The 20711-nt window shown below is 42.0% G+C and overlaps 1 protein-coding gene and 1 long non-coding RNA gene across 4 annotated transcripts in view; one reads left to right on the forward strand and one right to left on the reverse strand.

Annotated features, from left to right (window-relative positions):
* The first annotated feature begins 1514 nt into the window (after positions 1–1514).
* LOC134736635 (uncharacterized) lies at positions 1515–20618 on the forward strand. Its single transcript, XR_010120748.1, has 5 exons — positions 1515–1825; positions 10827–10949; positions 11266–11325; positions 16611–16740; positions 19776–20618. It is a non-coding gene; the product is annotated as an uncharacterized lncRNA (long non-coding RNA).
* The window catches only part of GPR176 (G protein-coupled receptor 176), a 124923-nt gene continuing 116370 nt past the window's right edge, over positions 12159–20711 (reverse strand). For 2 of the 3 annotated variants that reach the window (XM_055278662.2, XM_055278664.2), the window contains exons 2-3: positions 20153–20405; positions 12159–15397 (exon numbers count right to left, since the gene is read on the reverse strand). In XM_055278662.2, the coding sequence (XP_055134637.2) occupies positions 14275–15397; positions 20153–20405 (1376 nt within the window). In that variant the 3' untranslated portion in view covers positions 12159–14274. The remainder of the gene's footprint in view (positions 15398–20152; positions 20406–20711) is intronic. The other variant, XM_055278663.2, reaches the window with a different exon arrangement.

The raw sequence follows: 20711 nt of genomic DNA on the forward strand, positions 1-20711 counted from the left end.
ACTGTGCTTGGATGCGTCTTTAAATAGCCACCCAAATAGGAAAAGTGAAAATTTGATCTCAAAAAAAAATACATTTTTTAAAATGTTAGTACATATAAATAATATCAAAAAACCATGGTGACTTTGAGACACTGAAAGTTCTCACACATCTGTATTTACATTAAATCAGTAGACTTAAAAAGAAATACATGTTTTATTCCATGTACCCCTTTTATAGCAACTGTACTCCCTCCAGCATCTCCCAATCCTGCTTGGCCACAGTGCCATCCATGCCGGCAAGGGTCATGAACAGGGAAGTAAATAAAGCTGGAAAGAAACAACAATCAGGTTCTGGAACAAGTAACACTTGTTTTTATTTATTTATTTTTTTTGAGATGGTCACGCTCTGTTGCCCAGGCTGGAGTGCAGTAGCACAATGATCATGGCTCACTGCAGCCTCAACTTCCCAGGTTCAAGCAACCTCCCACCTCAGCCTCATGAGTAGCTGGGATTACAGGCACGCAACACCATGCCCAGTTGAATTTTTTTTTTTTCTTTTGTAGAGGTGAGGTCTCCCTGTGTTGCCCAGGCTTAATGCTATTTTTGTTGAAAGTAAAATACATGTTAAGTATATGTTTCGTATATGCTTAGTACCTTATTTTAGTACATTTTTTAGAACTTAAAAGCTGTGAAATAAACCCGATTCAAATGGGTTCTCAGATTTTATTGTTCGGAAGGATCAGTTCAGGTGTTATTTAAAATATTGATTCTAGTCTTATTACATGATTCAGTGGGTCTGGAATGCAGACCAGGAATCTGCATTTTTAACAAGTCCCTTGGTGCTTGTGGTACAGATGAACCACTGACTTCAAGTTAATGTTTTAGAGGATAAATACTGGCAAGGACATTGCTCCCGGAGGCACCATGGAGCCCCCTGCAGCTATTCTACACGGAGGCTGTGAACAGTGACATCCAGCACTTCCTTTGTAAACAGCAGGCTAGAGACTGAAAAATGCTCTCCCTATAGCACTCTTTCCCTCCTCTCCCTGTCTGCTGTGGAGTGCTACACAGAATTAGCTGCTGGTCAGTGGATGTCTCCATTGTTTAAAAGATCAAGCTTACAACTTCTCAATGCCTATTGGTCCAAAAACATAGTGATGACTTTAGGTTTGTTTTCAGTGAAAGAAGTTAGATCATGTATTGTCATATAACTATTTAATTGGCTCGAGCGATCCGAATGTCAACATAGGGGGCTAAAAACTTCCAGGACATTGTGAAATTGTGTAAAAATCAGTGCACATATACATACACACACACACACACATACACAGAGCAGTGCAGCTACATGCTTCTGGCCTAGAGGGTTGTTTTTAAAGATAGTAAAGTAAATCAATGAAAATGAAGGTATGTTATAATATCCGGAGTCATTTGCAGGGGGAAGGTGTCATGTCAAGTCGGCCCTAAAGCAATCGGCTCTGCCAAGTGAGTCATTCTCACCAGAAAGGAGAAAAAAATCGGTTTCTCTTCTTTTCTGAGGAAATTCCCTCAAAGTAACAGACTGCTTAACTTTCTCATGATCTTACTGGCTGCAAAGTTTGGTCACCTGCAGCAACTCTGTACCTGTAAAGATTTAAAGAGTTGGCAGAAACTTCCCAAGGCCAGCTGCAGTTTCAGTTGCTGGATGCCCACTGAGATTAGTGTCTCTCCCCTGTCAGCTGAATGGATGTGACACTGCTTGCGCATAATGGCTGAAATTTCACTGCAACTATCAATCTTGGGCTGAAACCAACAGATTCTGAACATTGCCCATGCATTGGGTTTCATGCTTCATGCTTTCAACCTACAGGTAAGCTTGTCTCTGAATCCAAAACCTAACTTCAGTATTGAGCTTGGTCTCTCTGATCCCATAGGGGTTTGTTAGTTTGTGTTCTAAATTGGATCTCCTGATCTATGTACTTGGTTGAGGTGAGCAGGTCTAGGCAAACCTACCCCCAAAGGCCGAGGAAGCTGAGAGGCCAATGAAAGAAGCTGACAAGTCCAGCTTCTCAGAAAGAAACATTCAATAGGGGCTTACAAACAGAAGCCATGTCTCTGGCGGCCAGAGAGACAGTGGATCCCCGCACCTGCCCTCCAGAAAGCATCTTTTATATAGCAAGATTTTACGGAAAGATGTGCAGCCAGTCATGCCTCAGGCCTTCTTGCAAAACTCATGACCCCTGGGGTGATTAGATAAGCATCTCTGTGGGGGTTTATCTATGCTACAGGAACACATTGGTCATCTTGCTATGCAACAGGCTGTTTTCCTACAATACTAAAATGAAGTTTTAGTATATAAGTTATGTAAGCCTTCATTATTATGTAAACTTTGTACATATTTTAACAAAAAATGAAGCTAAAATAATTAAGATGCCATATTAGAAACATATTCAAGCCAAATATTTAGGGTATTAAGCAGCAAGGTATGGAAATGATTTTTCTCAGAGTTAACATCTCAGACATAAGGAAATAAGAAGTAAACCACCCCAGGGGTTTGTTCATGAGTCATGGGTCAGGCTACCACAATGTTTAAGCCTCATCCTGGCATTCTTAGCTTCTCATTTTATTTCTTACACAATCTTTTTCTTAGCTCGAATCCAAAGTAATGTTTCTATCTGAACATACGGTGTTTATTACACTAGGAACTAGTCATCACTTTGAAGACTATTGGTTTTCTTGTTTACATTTTTAAAATTTGATCATCCAAACTCCTTTCTTAATAGAAGCTGGCTTATTTTCCCCTCATTTTGCCGTAATAGGCAAACTAAAATTAGTGTTTTAATTTAGTTCAAAATTTGTTATGTTTTATATTTTTGTAATTCATCACTGACACACATTTTAAAATACACATCTTTGAATTTTCTGTCCTGTCTTTGCCAAGAGCAGTGTGGCCTGGGCCCAGTCTCTTAAACTCTTTCCACCTCAGTTTCTTTGTCTAGTAAATAAGAGATAGATAAAGGTTTCTACCACTACTTCCAGCTCTGAGACCCTGTGATTTTCTGATTTAAGCAGTCTCTGCTCTCTTTGGAAATGACCTGCTCATGTATCTCAACCCAACATTCATACCAATGTAAAAGGCATCTGCTCAACGTGCATGGCAGCAAGAATTGCTTGTTTAGAAACATCTGGGTAATGGTAACAGCCATCTGTCTTGTCCCTGCAATTGTCGAACAAGGAATTAAGCAAAACCACAAGAGAAGTGCGCTATTTTTATAGAACGATGCAATAGAACAGATTAAGAATTGGTTTAGGTTTTATGAGAGTTGTATATGTATCCCACCTCTGTTATGGAAGGGCAAGCCTCTTCATCTCTTCAGACTTCAGTTTACCAGCCTATCTGTCAAACAATGGGAAGATAACTCTCTAGCACTGTTCTTTATTTTGTTGAAATAGGGAAATTAATATGTTCTTGAGACACCATACTGAATTTTTCATTGCACTTGTTAATAAAATGAGTACTTTTATGTCAAATAACAGCAACCATCCAATCCATGCTGGAGAATGAAAGAAAAGTAGATGAATTATCAGGTTCAATTCATATCTGGTGTGCATTAAATGCTCATCTATCTTGTATAGCTTGCTACTGATGATGGTATTTTTGTGAAAATTGCCAACAATTTTTTAAATGAACCTAGAGATCATTACCTGGACCCAAATTTGTGAGAATTTTGTATTCGAGTGGATACTTGCATCCATGCATTCAATTTTCTATCATTCATTGGTCACTTTTTCTGAGTTAAATCTTCTAGCAAGGGCCAGACACAGTGGCTCACACCTGTAATCCCAGCACTTTGGGAGGCAGAGGTGGGCGGATCACGAGGTCAGGAGATCGAGACCATCCTGGCTAACACGGCGAAACCCCGTCTCTACTAAAAATACAAAAAATTACCTGGGCGTGGTGGCAGGTGCCTGTAGTCCCAGCTACTCGGGAGGCTGAGGCAGGAGAATGGCGTGAACCAGGAGGCGGAGCTTACGGTGAGCCGAGATGGCGCCACTGCACTCCAGCCTGGGAGACAGAGCGAGACTCCATCTCAAACAAACAAAAAAAATCATGAGTTCTGCAGAAAACCAAATACCACATGTTCTCACTTGTAAGTGGGAGCTAAATGATGAGAACACACGGACACATAGAGGGGAACAACACACACTGGGGCCTATCGGAGGGTGGAGGGTGGGAGGAGGGAGAAAAGCAGGAAATATAACCAATGTTATGAGGCTTACTACCTGGGTGATGAAATACTCCGTACAACCAACCCCCGTGACACACATTTACCTACGTAACAAACTGCGCATCCTGCACATGTACCTCTGAACTTAAAAGTTAAAAAAATAAAAAATTTAAAAAGAATCGTAAGTTCTGATCCATAGTCTTGGACAAAGCACTTAATTTCCTAGACCTCAATTTCTTTATATTAAATTACAGGGGTGGTATATGACTGGGCTAAAATTTTCCAAATTCAAAATGTTATCACTATATAAAGTAAATGAGAATTTTATGGAGAAAGAAAGCTTTTGAATTTAAGAAAGACTTGTCATTCATCAAAAGAAATCATTGGAGAGCAGGGACCATATCTTGAACACTTTATATTCCATTACAATAGCATGTATTAAATGCAATAATATTTACTGTTATGAATAAATGAATCTTGTTAATGTTTCATATCCTTACAGGGAAGAGTATCAAGTGACTCTCGGGAATGTGGGCAATGGGTGAAAGTGATTCGATGGCAGAAACTTTTAAAGTTAAGTAAACCCAGTGCAGAATTAACAAGGAGGCCCAAGCACAGTGGCTCATTCCTATAATCCAGCACTTTGGGAGGGGGAGGTGGGAGGATCGCTTGAGCCCAGGAGTTCAACACCAGCCTGAGCAACATAGCAAGACCCTGTCTCTACAAAAAAGTTCTTTAAAATTATCCCTTGAGCCCAGAAGTTTGAGGTTGCAGTGAGCTATGATGGTGCCACTGCACTCCAGCCTTGGTGACAGAGTGAGGCCTTCTGAAGGACCCTTTGAATGTCCTTTTAAGGCCATATAACATCTTCTTATATCTCCCTGAGGAGATTAAGAATGGGTTGTTTTTTTTTTTTAAGTTTTCTTCTTTTTGTATATCCTGTTTTTCCCCCCAATTTTTTTTTTCTTGTGTGTTTGTTTTGGCATCTGCCTGTATGTTAGATACTTTCCTCAGAGGACTGGTCATCTTTGGCTGTCTGCTCATGTTTAAAAGTCTCAAAAAAAAAAAAAAGCGAAAATATTAACATGGAGGACACAAGACATAAGAAGATGCCTCTGAGTGGTCTCCGCAGAGCGACTTCAGTCTTGGCATTCCTTCAAGAGTATCTTAACATTTATTTTAAACTGAATGCCTCTACAACAAAACAGGGGAAATCATGAGGGAGAAAAAGTAAATTTGGAAAATAACATTGAGCAAAACAGCTGCCAAGCATCAAGGATTTTCATCTAGTCCCCAGTACAGTTTAATGATATGTGCCAAGTGGGTATTCAAAAAATAGTTATGATAATGATAGATGATAATGATCATCACTACTTTAGAGGGTGCTGTGGAAGAATTGGGCTTTAATGCCTTCTGTACTGTTTTTAGCTCTGTCTCTAACTTGCTTCATCTCTTAGGGCTAATGACGTGGCCATCTGTGTCTCTAGTTTCCCCATCTGCAAAAAAGAGATTGTATCATTTCCTACAGAAAGCCCGTGGACTGTGCTTTAATATCCTCCAGTGAAACATCATATCTAAATATAAAGCAGGCAATAAGAAGCCAAATGTTATCAAGGGAATAAACTTTAAGACAAAGTATTATAAATTAAAATTAAGAACTTCTAAGTAATATTCTACTGACCTTTGGTTGATGCAAAGGTACTTGTATTGCATACACTTTAGATTTTTTTAAAGTAGATGAGAAGATAAATTATAAATAAATAAACCCTAGGATGCTTTGACTTATTAAACTCAATATCTTAGACATATTAATCCAAAATATTTTGTGGGTTCTAAATTAATTTCTAAAGCAAGCCAACATTACTTAAATTAAATCTATATAACAAAGTAGCAATAATTCTTAAAAGCACTGTAAAAATACACAAAAGAAGAAAGAAGAAATCTTTCTTCTTGGCTATAGAGAAGATATGGGGAGAAAAGTAGAATTCATTGTAGCCCATGATTGCCTAGTTCATACAGCCAAGCCAAATGTATTATCTGGGTACATCTGACATGATTTGAGCATTCAGCAAAAGCCATCGGTTTCTCTGACCCTGACAGCCTAAATTCCCTCATTTTCTAAATTTCCTCTAATGATGTATATAGTTTCTTCTTTTTTCTTTTGTTTAGTCTGATGGTGCCTTGCAAAATTCAGAAGCCTTTTAACTTTAATTTGTATTCTTATCAAAATAATACATGTAGACTGTTTTAAAATATAACTAAAAGGCTTAAAACAACACAAACAAACAATAACAGTCCCAGAGACAAGGACTTGCAATAATTTTAGCCGCCTCTTCTGGCAGTCATCACACATCCCCATATTTCTGAATAACTCACATTCTACTCTGTTTCACATCACACATTTTGAGCATAATTTGATTTTGCCTCCTGTCATAGTAGATAAGGATATCGCTCTCTTGTGCAATACTTCCAATCCTTAGGAAGGTAAAGTCCTGACTAGAAGGGCGTTGGGAATGGAGTGTGGGGAGAAGATCTGGAAATGCGGGGTAGTGGTGAAGCTGGACTAAGGAGAGGCAGCTGGCTCAGCAGTGTGGCACCAACAGCAGATCTAGCTGGGGCTTTAATTACTTCCCAAACAGCTGTCAACCTCTCCAACCTGAGCTTTCAATTCAAAGGTACCTAGAGAAGCCAATACCTTAGCTAAGAATTATTATTGTCAGGCAAAAAAATAAAATAAACCTCTAGCAAAAAAACTAGAAACTAAGACAAATCCATAGAGAAGAATTATCCTTAATATCCTCAGTGAGATAGTAGAAAATGTTTCCTGCCCTTAAAAATGAAGATCCACGGCCGGGCGCGGTGGCTCACGCTTGTAATCCCAGCACTTTGGGAGGCCGAGGTGGGCGGATCACGAGGTCAGGAGATCGAGACCACAGTGAAACCCCGTCTCTACTAAAAATACAAAAAATTAGCTAGGCGTGGTGGCGGGCGCCTGTAGTCCCAGCTACCCGGAGAGGCTGAGGCAGGAGAATGGCGTGAACCCGGGAGGCGGAGCTTGCAGTGAGCCGAGACTGCGCCACTGCACTCCAGCCTGGGCGACAGAGCAAGACTCCGTCTCAAAAAAACAAAACAACAAAAAAAAATGAAGATCCAAAGGACACAGAAGAAGAAAAGAAAAAAAGAGAGAAAAAAAAGCTCTTGGGAAGTCCTTAAATCTGCTGCCCAATCAGTTACCACCTTCCATCTGCTTTCCAGCTTCTAAAATTTGTTGCTGTTGTAGACTCACCTGGAACCAGAGAGCGCTTTGTCTTCTCTTCTATTCCTTGCATCCTTCTGGATTTATGACATTTCTGTTCAACCCATTAAATGGGGTTTTAGTGGCATTTCAGGAAGAAATAGAATTAGACATGTATAATCAATCAGTCATTTCTTATCAGGAACCACACATGGTTCCTTCGTGGGGTTTTCTTCATTAAGTTAATATAAAACTTCAGATACAGCATAAAAAGGTAGATCCCAGGCAGGAAAACAATGAATTTATCTGAGAAGATTATTTTATTTTATTGATCTTGTACCCCAAACAGGAGCAATTTCTGATGCCTTCTTTGCAAATAATAAATTAGCTCACATATCAAGTATGATGAGGGTGCTTTCTGCAGAAAATTGCAAAACTTTGACTCAAACTTGTGTGTACAACATGAAATTTATTGTCTCACATTCACTGGAAGTTCAAAGGTAGAGACATGTGACTTAGCAGCTCAGTGACATCATCAAGTACATGTTGCCCTATCTGTACTGTGCTGTCCTCTTTGTCACCTTCATTCCAAGGCTGGCTCCCCTAACTGTCGTCATGATTTACTGTAGAGTCTGAACTTAGAAGTGGTAACTAATCCATGGAAGCTTCCTTTCTTGTTCCTTAACTGTAGCCCAGGGAGATCCTAGCACTCTACAGTCACTTTGAGATATTAAAGAGTCTGGTCCAGTTTTAAAGTTCACAGTGATGCCTAATGTAATGCTCTTCCTCTCCCCCAACTCAGCCTTGATCTGTAGCCCAAGGAACTCACCATGAGTGGATGAGAAACCTCTCCTCCTACAGCTTGATGTATCCTCTTGCAGGTCTCCCTTCTGCCTCCACGGAGTTAGGAGGAAGGACGGGCAAAAGGAGGAAACACCTTCTCCTTGACTGGTGCAGCCACTGTTCTCTCATTGGTACTTGGCAGGGAATCTCCAGAGGTGTGGCATGTGGCCCTCATTGTACACGTCTCTGGTGCCAGACTGTACACATCTCTGGGGCCAGACACAGCGCTGGCCTGACCACTTTCAACCCCTCTCAGCATCCACCCGCAGCCTCCTCCAAATCTGGCCAGGGGCCAGCTTTCAAGTCGAGTTTCTATGGTGTCTCCTTGACCTTGAGAAAATCACCCATTCTCACCATGCCACATGGTGGGTGTGCAGGATGCCCTCTCTGTTTACTCTGTCATCCCCTTCCAATTCCTTTCTCATACCTCCAAATTCAGAGGGCAGATCAGCAAGTCCATCCCTGAAGCAGATGTCCAGCTGAGGAAAAGCAGCCAGGCTTGCATTTTTCCACCGAGCAGATGTCTCATGACCTAGACAACTCTCTTTAAATTTCTTCTGTTTTCTCCATAAATAACCTGGGTTTGCATGGAGGACAGAGGTAAGGGTTGGGGAGATGGTCCCACCCTCCTCAAACCACCTCAAACTTTTGGCTAACCCAGAGTGTCTCAACCTTAGCACTACTGATATGGACCAGATAATTCTTTTTTTTTTTTTTTTTTTTGAGACGGAGTCTCGCTGTCGCCCAGGCTGGAGTGCAGTGGCGCGATCTCGGCTCACTGCAGGCTCCGCCCCCCGGGGTTCACGCCATTCTCCTGCCTCAGCCTCCTGAGTAGCTGGGACTACAGGCGCCCGCCACCTCGCCCGGCTAATTTTTTGTAGTTTTAGTAGAGACGGGGTTTCACTGTGTTAGCCAGGATGGTCTCGATCTCCTGACCTCATGATCCGCCCATCTTGGCCTCCCAAAGTGCTGGGATTACAGGCGTGAGCCACCGCGCCCGGCCCCCAGATAATTCTTTGTTGCGAGGGCTGTCCTGTGCATTAGAGGGTATTTAACAGCATTCCTGGCCTTTACCCGATAGATGACTGGAGCATGCCCCACTCCTTGACAATTATGACCAAAACTTCACTGGCCTAACCCTAAGAGTCCCCTCTGTTCTCCTGAAACCTAGGTTTTGAGACACAAAAACTAGGAAGAGATTCAAAGGATATCTGCTTTCCCTTGAGGCAATGAAAGCCTCGTCCCCTCCCCTGAGGCAATGCATGTGAATAAGAGGGGCCAGGCAAAGAGAGAAGTTAGATGCACAGGGAATATGGTTAATATAGCAAGAGCATCATGCCATGTGTTCTATTTTCTCACCTGTTGCCTTAGAATGTATATCACATGTTTATTCTAGTAACTCCTTTGTGTGTATATTGCATTTTGTATATGGACTGTAATGAATACACATATAAAAAGAAATTTGAGGGAGGCAGAAAGATTTCATCACTAAGTTCTGATCGATATAGCTGATAGAAGAATTATTCTTCAAAGCCCAACACACATGCCTGGAACTGTGTTTCTCAATATTGAACTTCCCCTCCAACTTTGGAACTTACACTCCTAGTGCATTAAAAGGAGGCTTGGGTGTTTGAAGAAGGAGATGGATCAAAGGCCTTGCATTTGATGCCTTTTAACTCTGCAGGAGTCATTCCAAGGAAATCAATAAGAGCCAGCAATAACTCCACTGAAAGCAAATCTTTCATCACTCATACACGACAGAGACCACGCCCCTGCTCCAGGTGCTGTATCTCTTATGTATTCATTCACCATTCACTCATTTCAATCTGGCAATAAGAAGCCCCTGAATCCCCAGGACATGAAGTGCTGTAGAGGTTCGCATAAACAATGCCAGAGATCACACTTTCATTTCTATACAGGTTTCCAACCTTTATTCTACTGATCAACTGATACCTTTGGCATAAATGGGGGAAAACATGGGTTGAAACTGAGGCTAAGAAAAAGGGAGCTGTTTTGTCTTCTGAAATCTCATGTATGGAGAATCTAAGCTCATTTCCATTTATTTTATATGCCTTGCACAAAAAGGCTTTTGATGCTGCCCTGGGCATTGATACTTATTTCAATTCCTATTTTATTCACAGATTCCCAGGTTATTTACCATGACTCATTTCTCTTTTGGTTACAGAGCTCTAATGTGGCACATTAGTTGGGATACAAATCTGCTAAATATCTACAACTATTTGGGGAAAGCGCATCACTATGTTATGGTATTATTGACATTGTATGTTGAGACATTGGTAGACTACACTACGAAAGCATTAACCCTTTCCCTCCACCACAATTCCACCCGTAATAAGCTTTTTTCCTTGTGCATCTCTGATCCGACCTGTAGCGGCAGTTGCATGTGTGCAGAGCCACCTCACCTCTGGGGCAGTTCTGCCAAGAGCTCAGCCGTACCCAGCTGGGATGCAGCAGTGGCTTTCCTCCTCAGATGAATCAGACCAGTGCTTGAGCTCCAGATGTTCATTTAGCCCACCGACTAACTTGCAGTTTCTTTCCTACAGATGGGGCCGCTTTGGATTTGCATATCTGTCCTTAGATACTGTATGTACTCGGCTCTGCTCCTACTTCGATACGGTCATTGTGTGCATTCATATTCAGATACGGCCTACACGTTAGTGGCCAAGGTGAACCTTCTTTTAACATCCTATTTTTTTCAACTGAGAATTGTCTAGTTAAGAAATACTCTGGCTTACACAGTTATTTTTTCTTCAGGGAATCTAATAGTCCCTTGGCATTATGTATTACCCCAAAGTATCATCATTATGAAAATTAATTACTGTTAGAATAACTGGGGAAAAGACCTATAGTTTTCTAAGAATATTCCACATAAGCTGCCTATCCACTTTATTTTTTTATGTAATGTGTAAGTGCTAACACTGATATAGCTCTACTCTGTGCCAGGCATTGTGTTAAACAGATTATCTCATTTAATCCTAACAGGTGCTCTATGCCTCACTTGGACTCCCTGAAAACAGAGCTTGAGACGAGGGCCTTGTGCAGGTAGTATGTTTGGGAGGTGATCCTTGAGGCATCAATGAGGGCTGCAGAAAGTAAGTCGGAGAAGGAGAAAGTAGAGACAATATAAGGCTGCTTTATTGAAGTGCCATGGTGGGCCACAGGGACTTAACTCCGTGTCAGTGACCTCTTGAGAACTGGACAGAGGCCTCCCACAGTTGTCCAGCAGGACAGGTAGCAGGGGTATTTATCCAGTGGTTCCCATGCCCCACAGGCCAAGGATTATTCCCAGACACAGGGAACTCTGCTTGCAGGGAAGTGAGTAGATGCCGCCAGCAACAGCCCACTGCGGACACAGCTAAAGTCATAGGTGAAATATGTGAGAAGGGGCAACAGAAGCTTCTGACACAATTATTATCCTCCCATTTTACAGAGAGGGAACTGAGGTACATGGAGGTTACTTCATCCTCCCAAGGTCACAAGGCTAGTCAGTGTGGGGCCAGGATTTAAACATAGGAAATCTGACCTCAAAGCTCATGGCCCTAACTGCTGTGCTCTGACCTCCCACAGGAGGGATGATGACGGCTGCACTCCAGGCTTCCTTTGTGTAGCGCCGCCTAGAGATTTGGGTGTCCATCGCCAATTCAATCTGGAACCCATCTTGGTGATATTTTTTCAAATGCTGCAATTCTTCCTTAGGGAATTTATTTTCTTTTAGTTGCAACAATACAAGAAAATGCTACTGAAATGCCACATCTGCATTCATGAGAAAAAAAAAATGAATATCGTTCATCAGAGACCATGTAGGAAGAGACAGGTTCCGACAGTATGTCACTTGAGGGAGAGAAAAGGGGGATAAAATATAGCTCAAGAGAAACTGCTTTTCAATTTTTTATTAAAATGTTATTCTTCAAAGAGTATAGAAATACACCTGGCAATGACCTGTTAGAAGTCAGCCATCTGCTTCAAACATACGTAAGAAACATACCCAACCAGATTCTGCCTCATCAAAATTTATTAAGTTGTACATATAGAGTATATTATCAGAAAAACACCAAAGTGGCTACACTTGACAGATTCTCCTAAAGTGGACACAATTTTCCTAGAGATTATTATTCCCCTTGATAAAAGTTGTAATGATTGTGAAAGTTTTGAAAGATAAGCTTGAAGGGCCACAGCATTGACTATCAGGGAAAGGAGCTATAGATGCCATGCACACAGGGCCCAGGAGGCAGCGGAGCCGCAGGAGGCTGTAGCAGCCCCCTGTTTCTGCTGAGATCAAACAATGCTATGAGGAGACCAACACAAAGAGGAAGGTGCTTCCTCTCCAGGGGTAGGGTCTTTGGATTCACATTCAGGAAACACAAGACACCACACCCAAGAGAAGAAAGGAAAACAGAACTCCGTACAGGGTCTGGGGTCCCTCCGAGAGACGGGGCCAGTGTGGTCAAAAGAGGGGACGAGTCGAGATGTGGAAGTTTGCTGGTGAGGACACCCACTTCCCTTCAAGCTTGCTCAAGGCACCAGACTAGCTCCCCTAAGTACCAAGAGCAAGAACACAACACTCTAGAGAAAAGGGCAGAGCTGGCACTTGGTTTGTCCTCACTAACAGGGAAGTGTTATCTGCGGTTCTAATTCAACCTGGTGAAATCCACCCCAGAGGGGTCCCAAATTGCTTGTGAGGCTGATGAGTTGAGGACACTGCCCTCCCTCTTCTGCCCACTCTGGCTCCTACAAAGACAGGGAAGAAGGAAGTGAAGAGCTCATCTGGGCCAGATGTTGCCTTGGCACTCTACAATGATTATTTCTCCCTGTTCTGTTCCTCCTCTGTGTCCAAAATTAAGAGAGAACCACAGCTGTACAAACAGACTGAAAAGGAGACTGGCCACACCTGAGTTCTGGAGTCTTCCTTGGAAGGAAACCGTCTTTTTCAGATTCTTGCCAACCTTTTGGGTAGAGTCACCTTTCCAAATCAGGCCTTTTCAGTTTGATGTTTCCAAAGGACCCAGCTGACACTAACACTCCATTTAAAAAATACCTTTTAATTCCAAAAGTTTGCATAAGATGATTTTTTCAATATACTTGACTCATACTGGTTGTTACATAGCACCTTTCGTGTGAGATCACAGGGAAGAGAAAAAAACTACAGCGCCATAGGCATCTCTCAGGCATCTCCCCCTGTAAGCTTCTCTCTCATGTGTTGAGAAAACACAATTTAAGGTGAAAGACAGAGCAAAGACTTTTCAGTGTTTTCCAACCAACACTGACCCTGACTGGAGGGTGCAGGTGTATCTCTCTGAGGCATTGGTGATGCCAAGGGAAAATCAGAATTATCAAGGACAAAATATCTCCTTTACTCCTGGGCACATCTATTGCCATGTGTACCATAGGTGAGGAATCGTCATCCCTTACCTACATCCCCAATGAAAGGGATGAAGGGTATCAGGAGAAACAGTGAGTCATATGACTGGGGCTTCCAGAGAAACAGTATAAGATGCCAAATCCCTATCTTCTCAATAGAAAATGTTTGACATGTTTAAGTTCATCAAACAGGCATTTTCTCTGGGGCCACCATGCTCTATCATGATCTTGGAATTCCCTTAGAGTGCCCCTGCTCCCTGCTGCTGTGAGCTCTGAAAGTCTTCTCTCTGTGTGTTCTCTGTGGAGCCCAGGGAAGTGAGGCATCCCCAGAAAGTGCACAGGGAGTATCCACCTCAAGACCCATTCAAAACTGCCCAGCTCTTGTCCCCACAGAGAATAATGTGGACTTCACTAAGGACACGGATCACTGAGATGGATATATATACTCCCTCAATAAAGAGGACACTGGATTTTATGTAGATTTCCCTATCATTCAAAAGCATCTGGCCCATATTGGAGGAATCAACTCACACTGAGTTGCAAGGAGATCATACAATCACATGGCCACAGCATTCCCACACTCTGGTGGGAATATGGAAGCTCCCCGTTGCTTCCAAGAATTTACAGTCCTTGCTAGGAATCCACCTTTGGAAAAATGCTCACTTTATTGTTTCTGCTCATCTTCCGCTCCACCCTGCCTACCTTGGGCACCTTTGTCTGGATCAGCTCTTCTGGGGTGTTGCCCAAGGGGGGAAGCAGCCGCTTCTTGCTGTTTCGGGTCTCTGAGAGCCACTGAGGAGGCAACTCAAAAGGCCCAAAGCCAAACTGCAGGGAATACTTATCAGGGAATGTTTCAGGTTCCACAGGGGCTGCCGGTGCCACCTGGGATATAGAGTCCACTGTGCTCAGGGGTGGAGCAGAGGGTGCAAACTGTGGCCCCTGCTCTCCCTCCAGGCAGGTGCTAAATATCTCCTTGGCCTGGAAGTCAGCTGAGCCAATGTACTTGGCCTCACTCTCTTCCTCATCCTCTGTGGGCTTAAAGATCTGCTGCTGCCCAATGTGGAACATCTCCAGGAGCTGGCTACCCGAGCGTATGCTGGGTTCCAGGCTGGCCTCAGCCATGCCGCTCCCTGTACTGACCACATTACGGCGACTGTACCGGTGGTGTAGTTGCACCAGGGTCCCTATCAAGCACTTGCGGACAGATTTGTTCACAGTAAGAAAGAGAACAGGGTTTGCCAGCAGGGAGACTTTGGGCAGCCAAACGGCAGTGAGCAGCAAGAAGACGGAAGTGTCGGGGACATTGAGCACGGTCTGGTAGACGACCAGGGTGGCATAGGGCACGCTACACAAGATGAAGACCATCACCATGGAGAGCAGGGTGGCGTGCAGCTCGGCCTCCCGCTGGGAGGCATAGGGAATAGAGATCGTGTTCTGTGGGGTCCGGAGCGCTGCTATAATGACCTTCTTCTTCTGGCTGGCACTCAGGGCCCGTCGGATCAGTATCAAGAAGAGGAACACCACCGCTACAGGCACAATGACCGTGGTGATGTTATACACCAGAACGTACACCAGGTGGCCCAAGGAGTTGCTCCAGACTTCCGTGCAGGTGGACGTGGCATAGATGTCAGCCACATTGGTTACTGCAAACACAGGGACGCTGGCCACCACTGCATGGGCCCAGATGTACATCACCAGTTCACGGGACTTGGCATCAGATATTTTCCTCTCCAGTGGATAGAGGACTGAGTAGTACCTGCAAGATACACAAACAAAATTAATTCCACAGAAGATACTTTTTAAATTAGGGGAATCTATATCACCAAAAGTAGATGAGAGGGAAGAAAGGTCAAGTTCGTTTATTCAGCCTAAGACAGAGAAGCACTGGGGGAATCCAGGAAGCCAGACCTTAAGTTTTGAGGACTTTGCAAGTACAATGAGAAGCGTCACTAGACCAAAAAATAAAAACCTTTCCAAAGGAGCAGAGGAAAGCCCTGTCCTCACGAGGCTTTACAGGAAAACAAGTAAATAATTTCAATTCATAGCTAGCTTTATAATTATTGCTACCAGGATGAAATCTCAAAGAGTGCCCTCCATATAAAAGATTTCTCCATCTGCTATAAAGATATCTACTTTTCAATTTGAGGGTAAAGGGTAATTGGTAAAAAAATTTATATGGGCTAAAGAAGCTTTAGGGCAATTTTCAAAGCTACCAACAGAAATTAGTTTGTCTACACACATATCTAAGGCAGACTTATGCCACAGTCCAGATATCATTAGCAATTAAAGCTGTTCAGGGCAGAATAACCCAGTATGAAGAATGGACTCTGACAAGCTCCTTCCACAAAAATCAATTCAGCTGACAAAAGTTATGCCTGCTCAACAGTCATTGCTCCCATGATAATCACTCAGTAACCCTAAGGGCAATTAATAGGTCTAAAATGCCTGCACAATTAGATTTTTGTTAAAATCAGATGAGACATTGTTTTTCCTTCCAATATTTAACTTGATCATTCTGTAAACACCTAAACAGAATTCCAAAAGCACGCCGTTTCAATATCACCAGTGATTAGAGGGAACTGAGTAACTCTTTGCACCCTAGAACCACATCTGTAGTAAAAGGGCTGCCACTAGCCCTCAGAGATATGGTCAGTTTCTTCACATTTGCTTGGCCTTATGTGTGCAGTCAGTTAATGCTGGGGTTGACCTTACAACCTTAGTGACACCCATTCACTCATAGGGCAAGTAAGCACACAAGCTTTCAGATAACAAGTACTTCTTTTTTTTTTTTTTTTTTTTTTTTTTGAGATAGAGTCTCACTCTGTCGCCCAGGCTGGAGTGTAGTGGCGCAATCTAGGCTCACTGCAACCTTCGCCTTCTGGGTTCAAGCCATTCTCCTGCCTCAGTCTCTCAAGCAGCTGGGATTACAGGCATGCACTACCACGCCTGGCTAATTTTTGTATTTTTAGTAGAGACGGAGTTTCGCCATGTTGGCCCAGGCTGGTCTCGAACTCCTAACCTCAGCTGATCCACCCGCCTCAGCCTCCCAAAGTGGTTGGATTACAGACGTGAGCCACCGTGCCCAGCCTCCTGTAACAGGTACTTCTGAGCACCACCTATGCACCAGGTCCTGTGCCTAGCATTGGGTTATAAGAATGAAAAGACACAGGAATGTCTCTAAACCCAACGGGGACAAAGATACACACACTAACAATTATGAACAAGGAGATGACAGCTCTACTAGAGACAGGCACAAAGGAGGTACAGGTAGTGCCTAAAGCCACCTGGGAAAATAGCAAGAGAGGGAGACACTGCAGTGGAGTCTGGCAGGGGGACCAGCTGAAGGGGAACATTTCAGGTTGAAAGAGATGGGATGCAAACACAATAGCGATCATGGACAATCAGGGAAGGAGGCAGCATGGTAAGATGTGTTCTAGATTTCTTTCTGGGAGGAGGGAAAAAGAGAAAGAAGTGCATAAGTGATGCACGCTTTCACATTTTTTTCTCTGAATATAGATAGTTTTCTAACGACAACTCAGTAAATATGTGATGGTCCTACCCGTACACGTGAATCGATGCTTAGGAGTTCACTGGCTCTGACTGCCATTTGCTCACTGACATGTAACAAACCCAGGCTTCCATTAATTTCCAATCCTGTTACGTGTTGGGAAACAGATTGCAACATAAGCACACAGGCTCACTATAAATAATGTTCTTAGTGTGTACACCTCTAAACGGTGATGCAAGAAGTGTAGATGACCTCCTGATGAACTTGCTGACTTAGTGCCATGAAACGAATAGCTGTGAAGGAAGTGAGAGAAAAGACTGTCTTCTCTTCTTCAGATGTACATGTGGATGATTGCAAGTAATTTGCATCTGTGAATAACAAAATAGGAATTCACCAGCCCTGTTTTCCTACTAAAAGGACTTGTTTTACTTTTTAAAATTATGATAAAATTACAATACCTTTTCTGCTGGAAAGAAAATGAGAATTTCTTACTGTTTTCGTATTTCTTTGTTTAAGATCAAGGCCCCAGAAGTAACCCACAGGGATTATTGCATTGCTTCCAGGTATAACAGCAAACTGTTCAGAATAATGTATTCTCCTTCTTGTTGAGTCTTATTTAAAAAAAAAAAAAACAACTTTCAGGATTCATAGCAGCATTACTCACAATATCCAAAAAGTAGAAACAACCTAAATGTCCACCAACTAGTAAATGGAGAAACAAATTTGGTATACTCCTAAAATTAAATGAATATATTATTTGGCCATGAAAAATGAATGAAGTACTGATACATTCTATAACATGAACTTTGAAAACATGCTGAGTGAAAGAAGCCAGACAAAAGAACACACGTTGTATGATTCCACCTACATGCAATGTCCAATAAAGCAAACATATAGAAAAAGAAAGTAGATTCATGGTTGTTTATGGTCTGGGGATGGGCACAAGGAGTGACTATAAGTAAATAGGCACAAGTTTCTTTGTGAGGTAATAGAAATATTTTAAAATTATATTGTGATGATGACTGTACAACTCTATAAATATATTAAAATTCATTGACTTGTATACTTTCAATAGGTGAATTTTATTATATGTAAATTATATCTCAGTCCAGAATATCAAACTGAAGACTTAAGACTTTACCAGAGCAGGTACTACCAGGGGCATTCAGAAGGACACTGAACACAAAATGGTTCAACATAAAATGCATTAGTGTACCCACCAGAAGTACTCTTGAGAAAGGACTCTGACTTCACTCTTATATTCCAGTCCTGTGCAATGGCATTTTCCAGATATTCAAAAAGCAATGGAAGAGACATGCAATGTAACTATAAAGCAGGTGTGGCAAATTGGCATCTCAGGGCACACATTCATCTTGCTGACAGGATTCACATGACCCACATAATACTTTTTGAAAAAAAAATAATTGCCAACATTTTTAAATTACAGAATTCTAGATTTTTTCTATTCCTCTTCTGAAAGAATAAAAAAGTCCTGCCCACCGAGTCTAGATTCCTACAAAGCAAGTAGTAGCTGCAACTGCTGAGCAGCTGATCCCCATGAACGAGAATGTGGACACACTCTCCACGTGCCACAGTTGCAACCTGGTTGTTGCTTGACTTGTCACCTGCCTTGTTTGGCTCCATGGATGGTGAGATTCCAGTCCTTTCTAAAGAGCTGGAGCTGCTCCCAGCAAGATCTGATGGTAACATGATTGCAGAAATATATCTAAGGAAGAATGTGCCATCAGAAGGGAAGCCTGAGAAAGAGAGGCAAATATTGGTGCAGCCCATCCTAACACAGGCCATAAATAATTCACTTAATTCTTTCTACTGCTCTGGAATCTGAGGCTCAGAAAGTTTAAGCAGCTTTACCCAAAGCCACTCAGCTAGAAAGCTATGTAGGCAGGACTCAAAGCTAGGCTTCTATTCCAACATCCATTCTCTTAACCACAATGGCAATGACTTCTCCCAGTATGCTGGGGGCTTCATGTGACTCTGTGTCCCTCCATGCAGACAGCACCAGGCAGCTGAAGAAATCAGGGTCCCTGGCCTAAGAGGCTGAAATGACTCTATAGATGGGTTCTACAATCACTACCCTCACAGGTCATTAAGGTATTATGTTTTGAATGGACAAAGAGTTCTAAATTTTCAAATTAATCTAAAATGTAGTTAAATTTTAACATAGGGCATAAAATCAGAATAGCCTGCACTTTCCCTTCAGCAACGTTTCCTCTCTGTTAATCTTGAAATCAAAAGTACTCCTGGACATAAAATACTTTTCAATTCTTGTTTGCTTACTTAATTCAATTCTCTAGAATATATTATGTAAACTGTATTCATGAAGCATTAGCTAGAAAGGAGAAAGGCAGGAATTTGCTGATTACGAGATCTTTATGCAACTTTGATAAAATTGATCAATTATGTAGAACGGCAGTAACTAAGATGTAAGGTTCACTTCCAAATGAACATCTTTTTAAAGAGGACAGGAAGAGAAAGCAATCACCACTGCAATATGAAGCCTTGGAAATAAATCCTCCAGAGGAATTCTGGTGTTACCTAGCCAGATCCAAGTGGACCATCTAATCGTTTGTTAAATAACCACTGAATCATTCCCTTGTTCTTTCAGAGATGTTCCATACTGCATCAAAAAGCCCTAATTGCAGAGTTATCAATCAGATGAAAAATCTACTGCAAATTGCAACACAAATACCACCAACTGCAACCAAGCTGAAGTGACACCATGATCTAGCAGCTCTGCCCCAGCATCTTCACCATGGAACTCCCATCCCCAGGTCTTCTCTCAATGGTTCTATTTTCCATGGCTGTTGCTAAATCAACCCCTCCTTTGTGAGGCATCTGTTTTGGACATTTATTCCCTTTCTGTTGATCACAAGCTGACTAAAAAGCAGTATACAGAACACTGACTACTCATCATTTGCTTCATGATGCTAATTTTTTAATACAACTTAAAAAAGAAGTTAGCTCCTGGCTACCTGATCTTACCTGTCCAAAGCAATAGCAGGGAAGCTGAGGATGGTCACAGAGCAGAATACTTTGTGCAAAAATTTGACGACCTTGCAGAAGAGCATGGTGTAGATCCACCAGCAACAGTGGGGACTGGTGCTGAGGATGATGTCGAAGGGCACACAGACCAGGCTGGCACAAATCCCCGAGCAGGCCAGGTTTTTAATGAACCTGTTGGTGACAGATTTGAACACGGTTGTGCGGCAAGTTGACCATAACACCATGAAGTTTCCTGGTCAGATATGAAAGAAAATAAAATAATTTAAATAAAAATTTTAAAACTAAAAAAAGGAAAAAAGTACAGGTTAAAAAATGTAATAAAAACACATTTGAGAGTTGATTTCAAAAGATTTAATGTAAATCCTATTAATATTAAAATTTAACATATATGATACATTACAGTCAATTTATGTGAAATTATTAAATCACATATCAATAAGTCTAGAAAAAATTTCAGTGGTTTCTCTATTTAATTTTGGGCAAAACAGTATTATAACGATGGCTTAGTCTCAGCATATAAACAATTTGCTAGTTATTA

Source organism: Symphalangus syndactylus, chromosome 5 (genome assembly GCF_028878055.3).
Source record: "Symphalangus syndactylus isolate Jambi chromosome 5, NHGRI_mSymSyn1-v2.1_pri, whole genome shotgun sequence".
Classification (NCBI taxonomy): Eukaryota; Metazoa; Chordata; class Mammalia; order Primates; family Hylobatidae; genus Symphalangus; species Symphalangus syndactylus.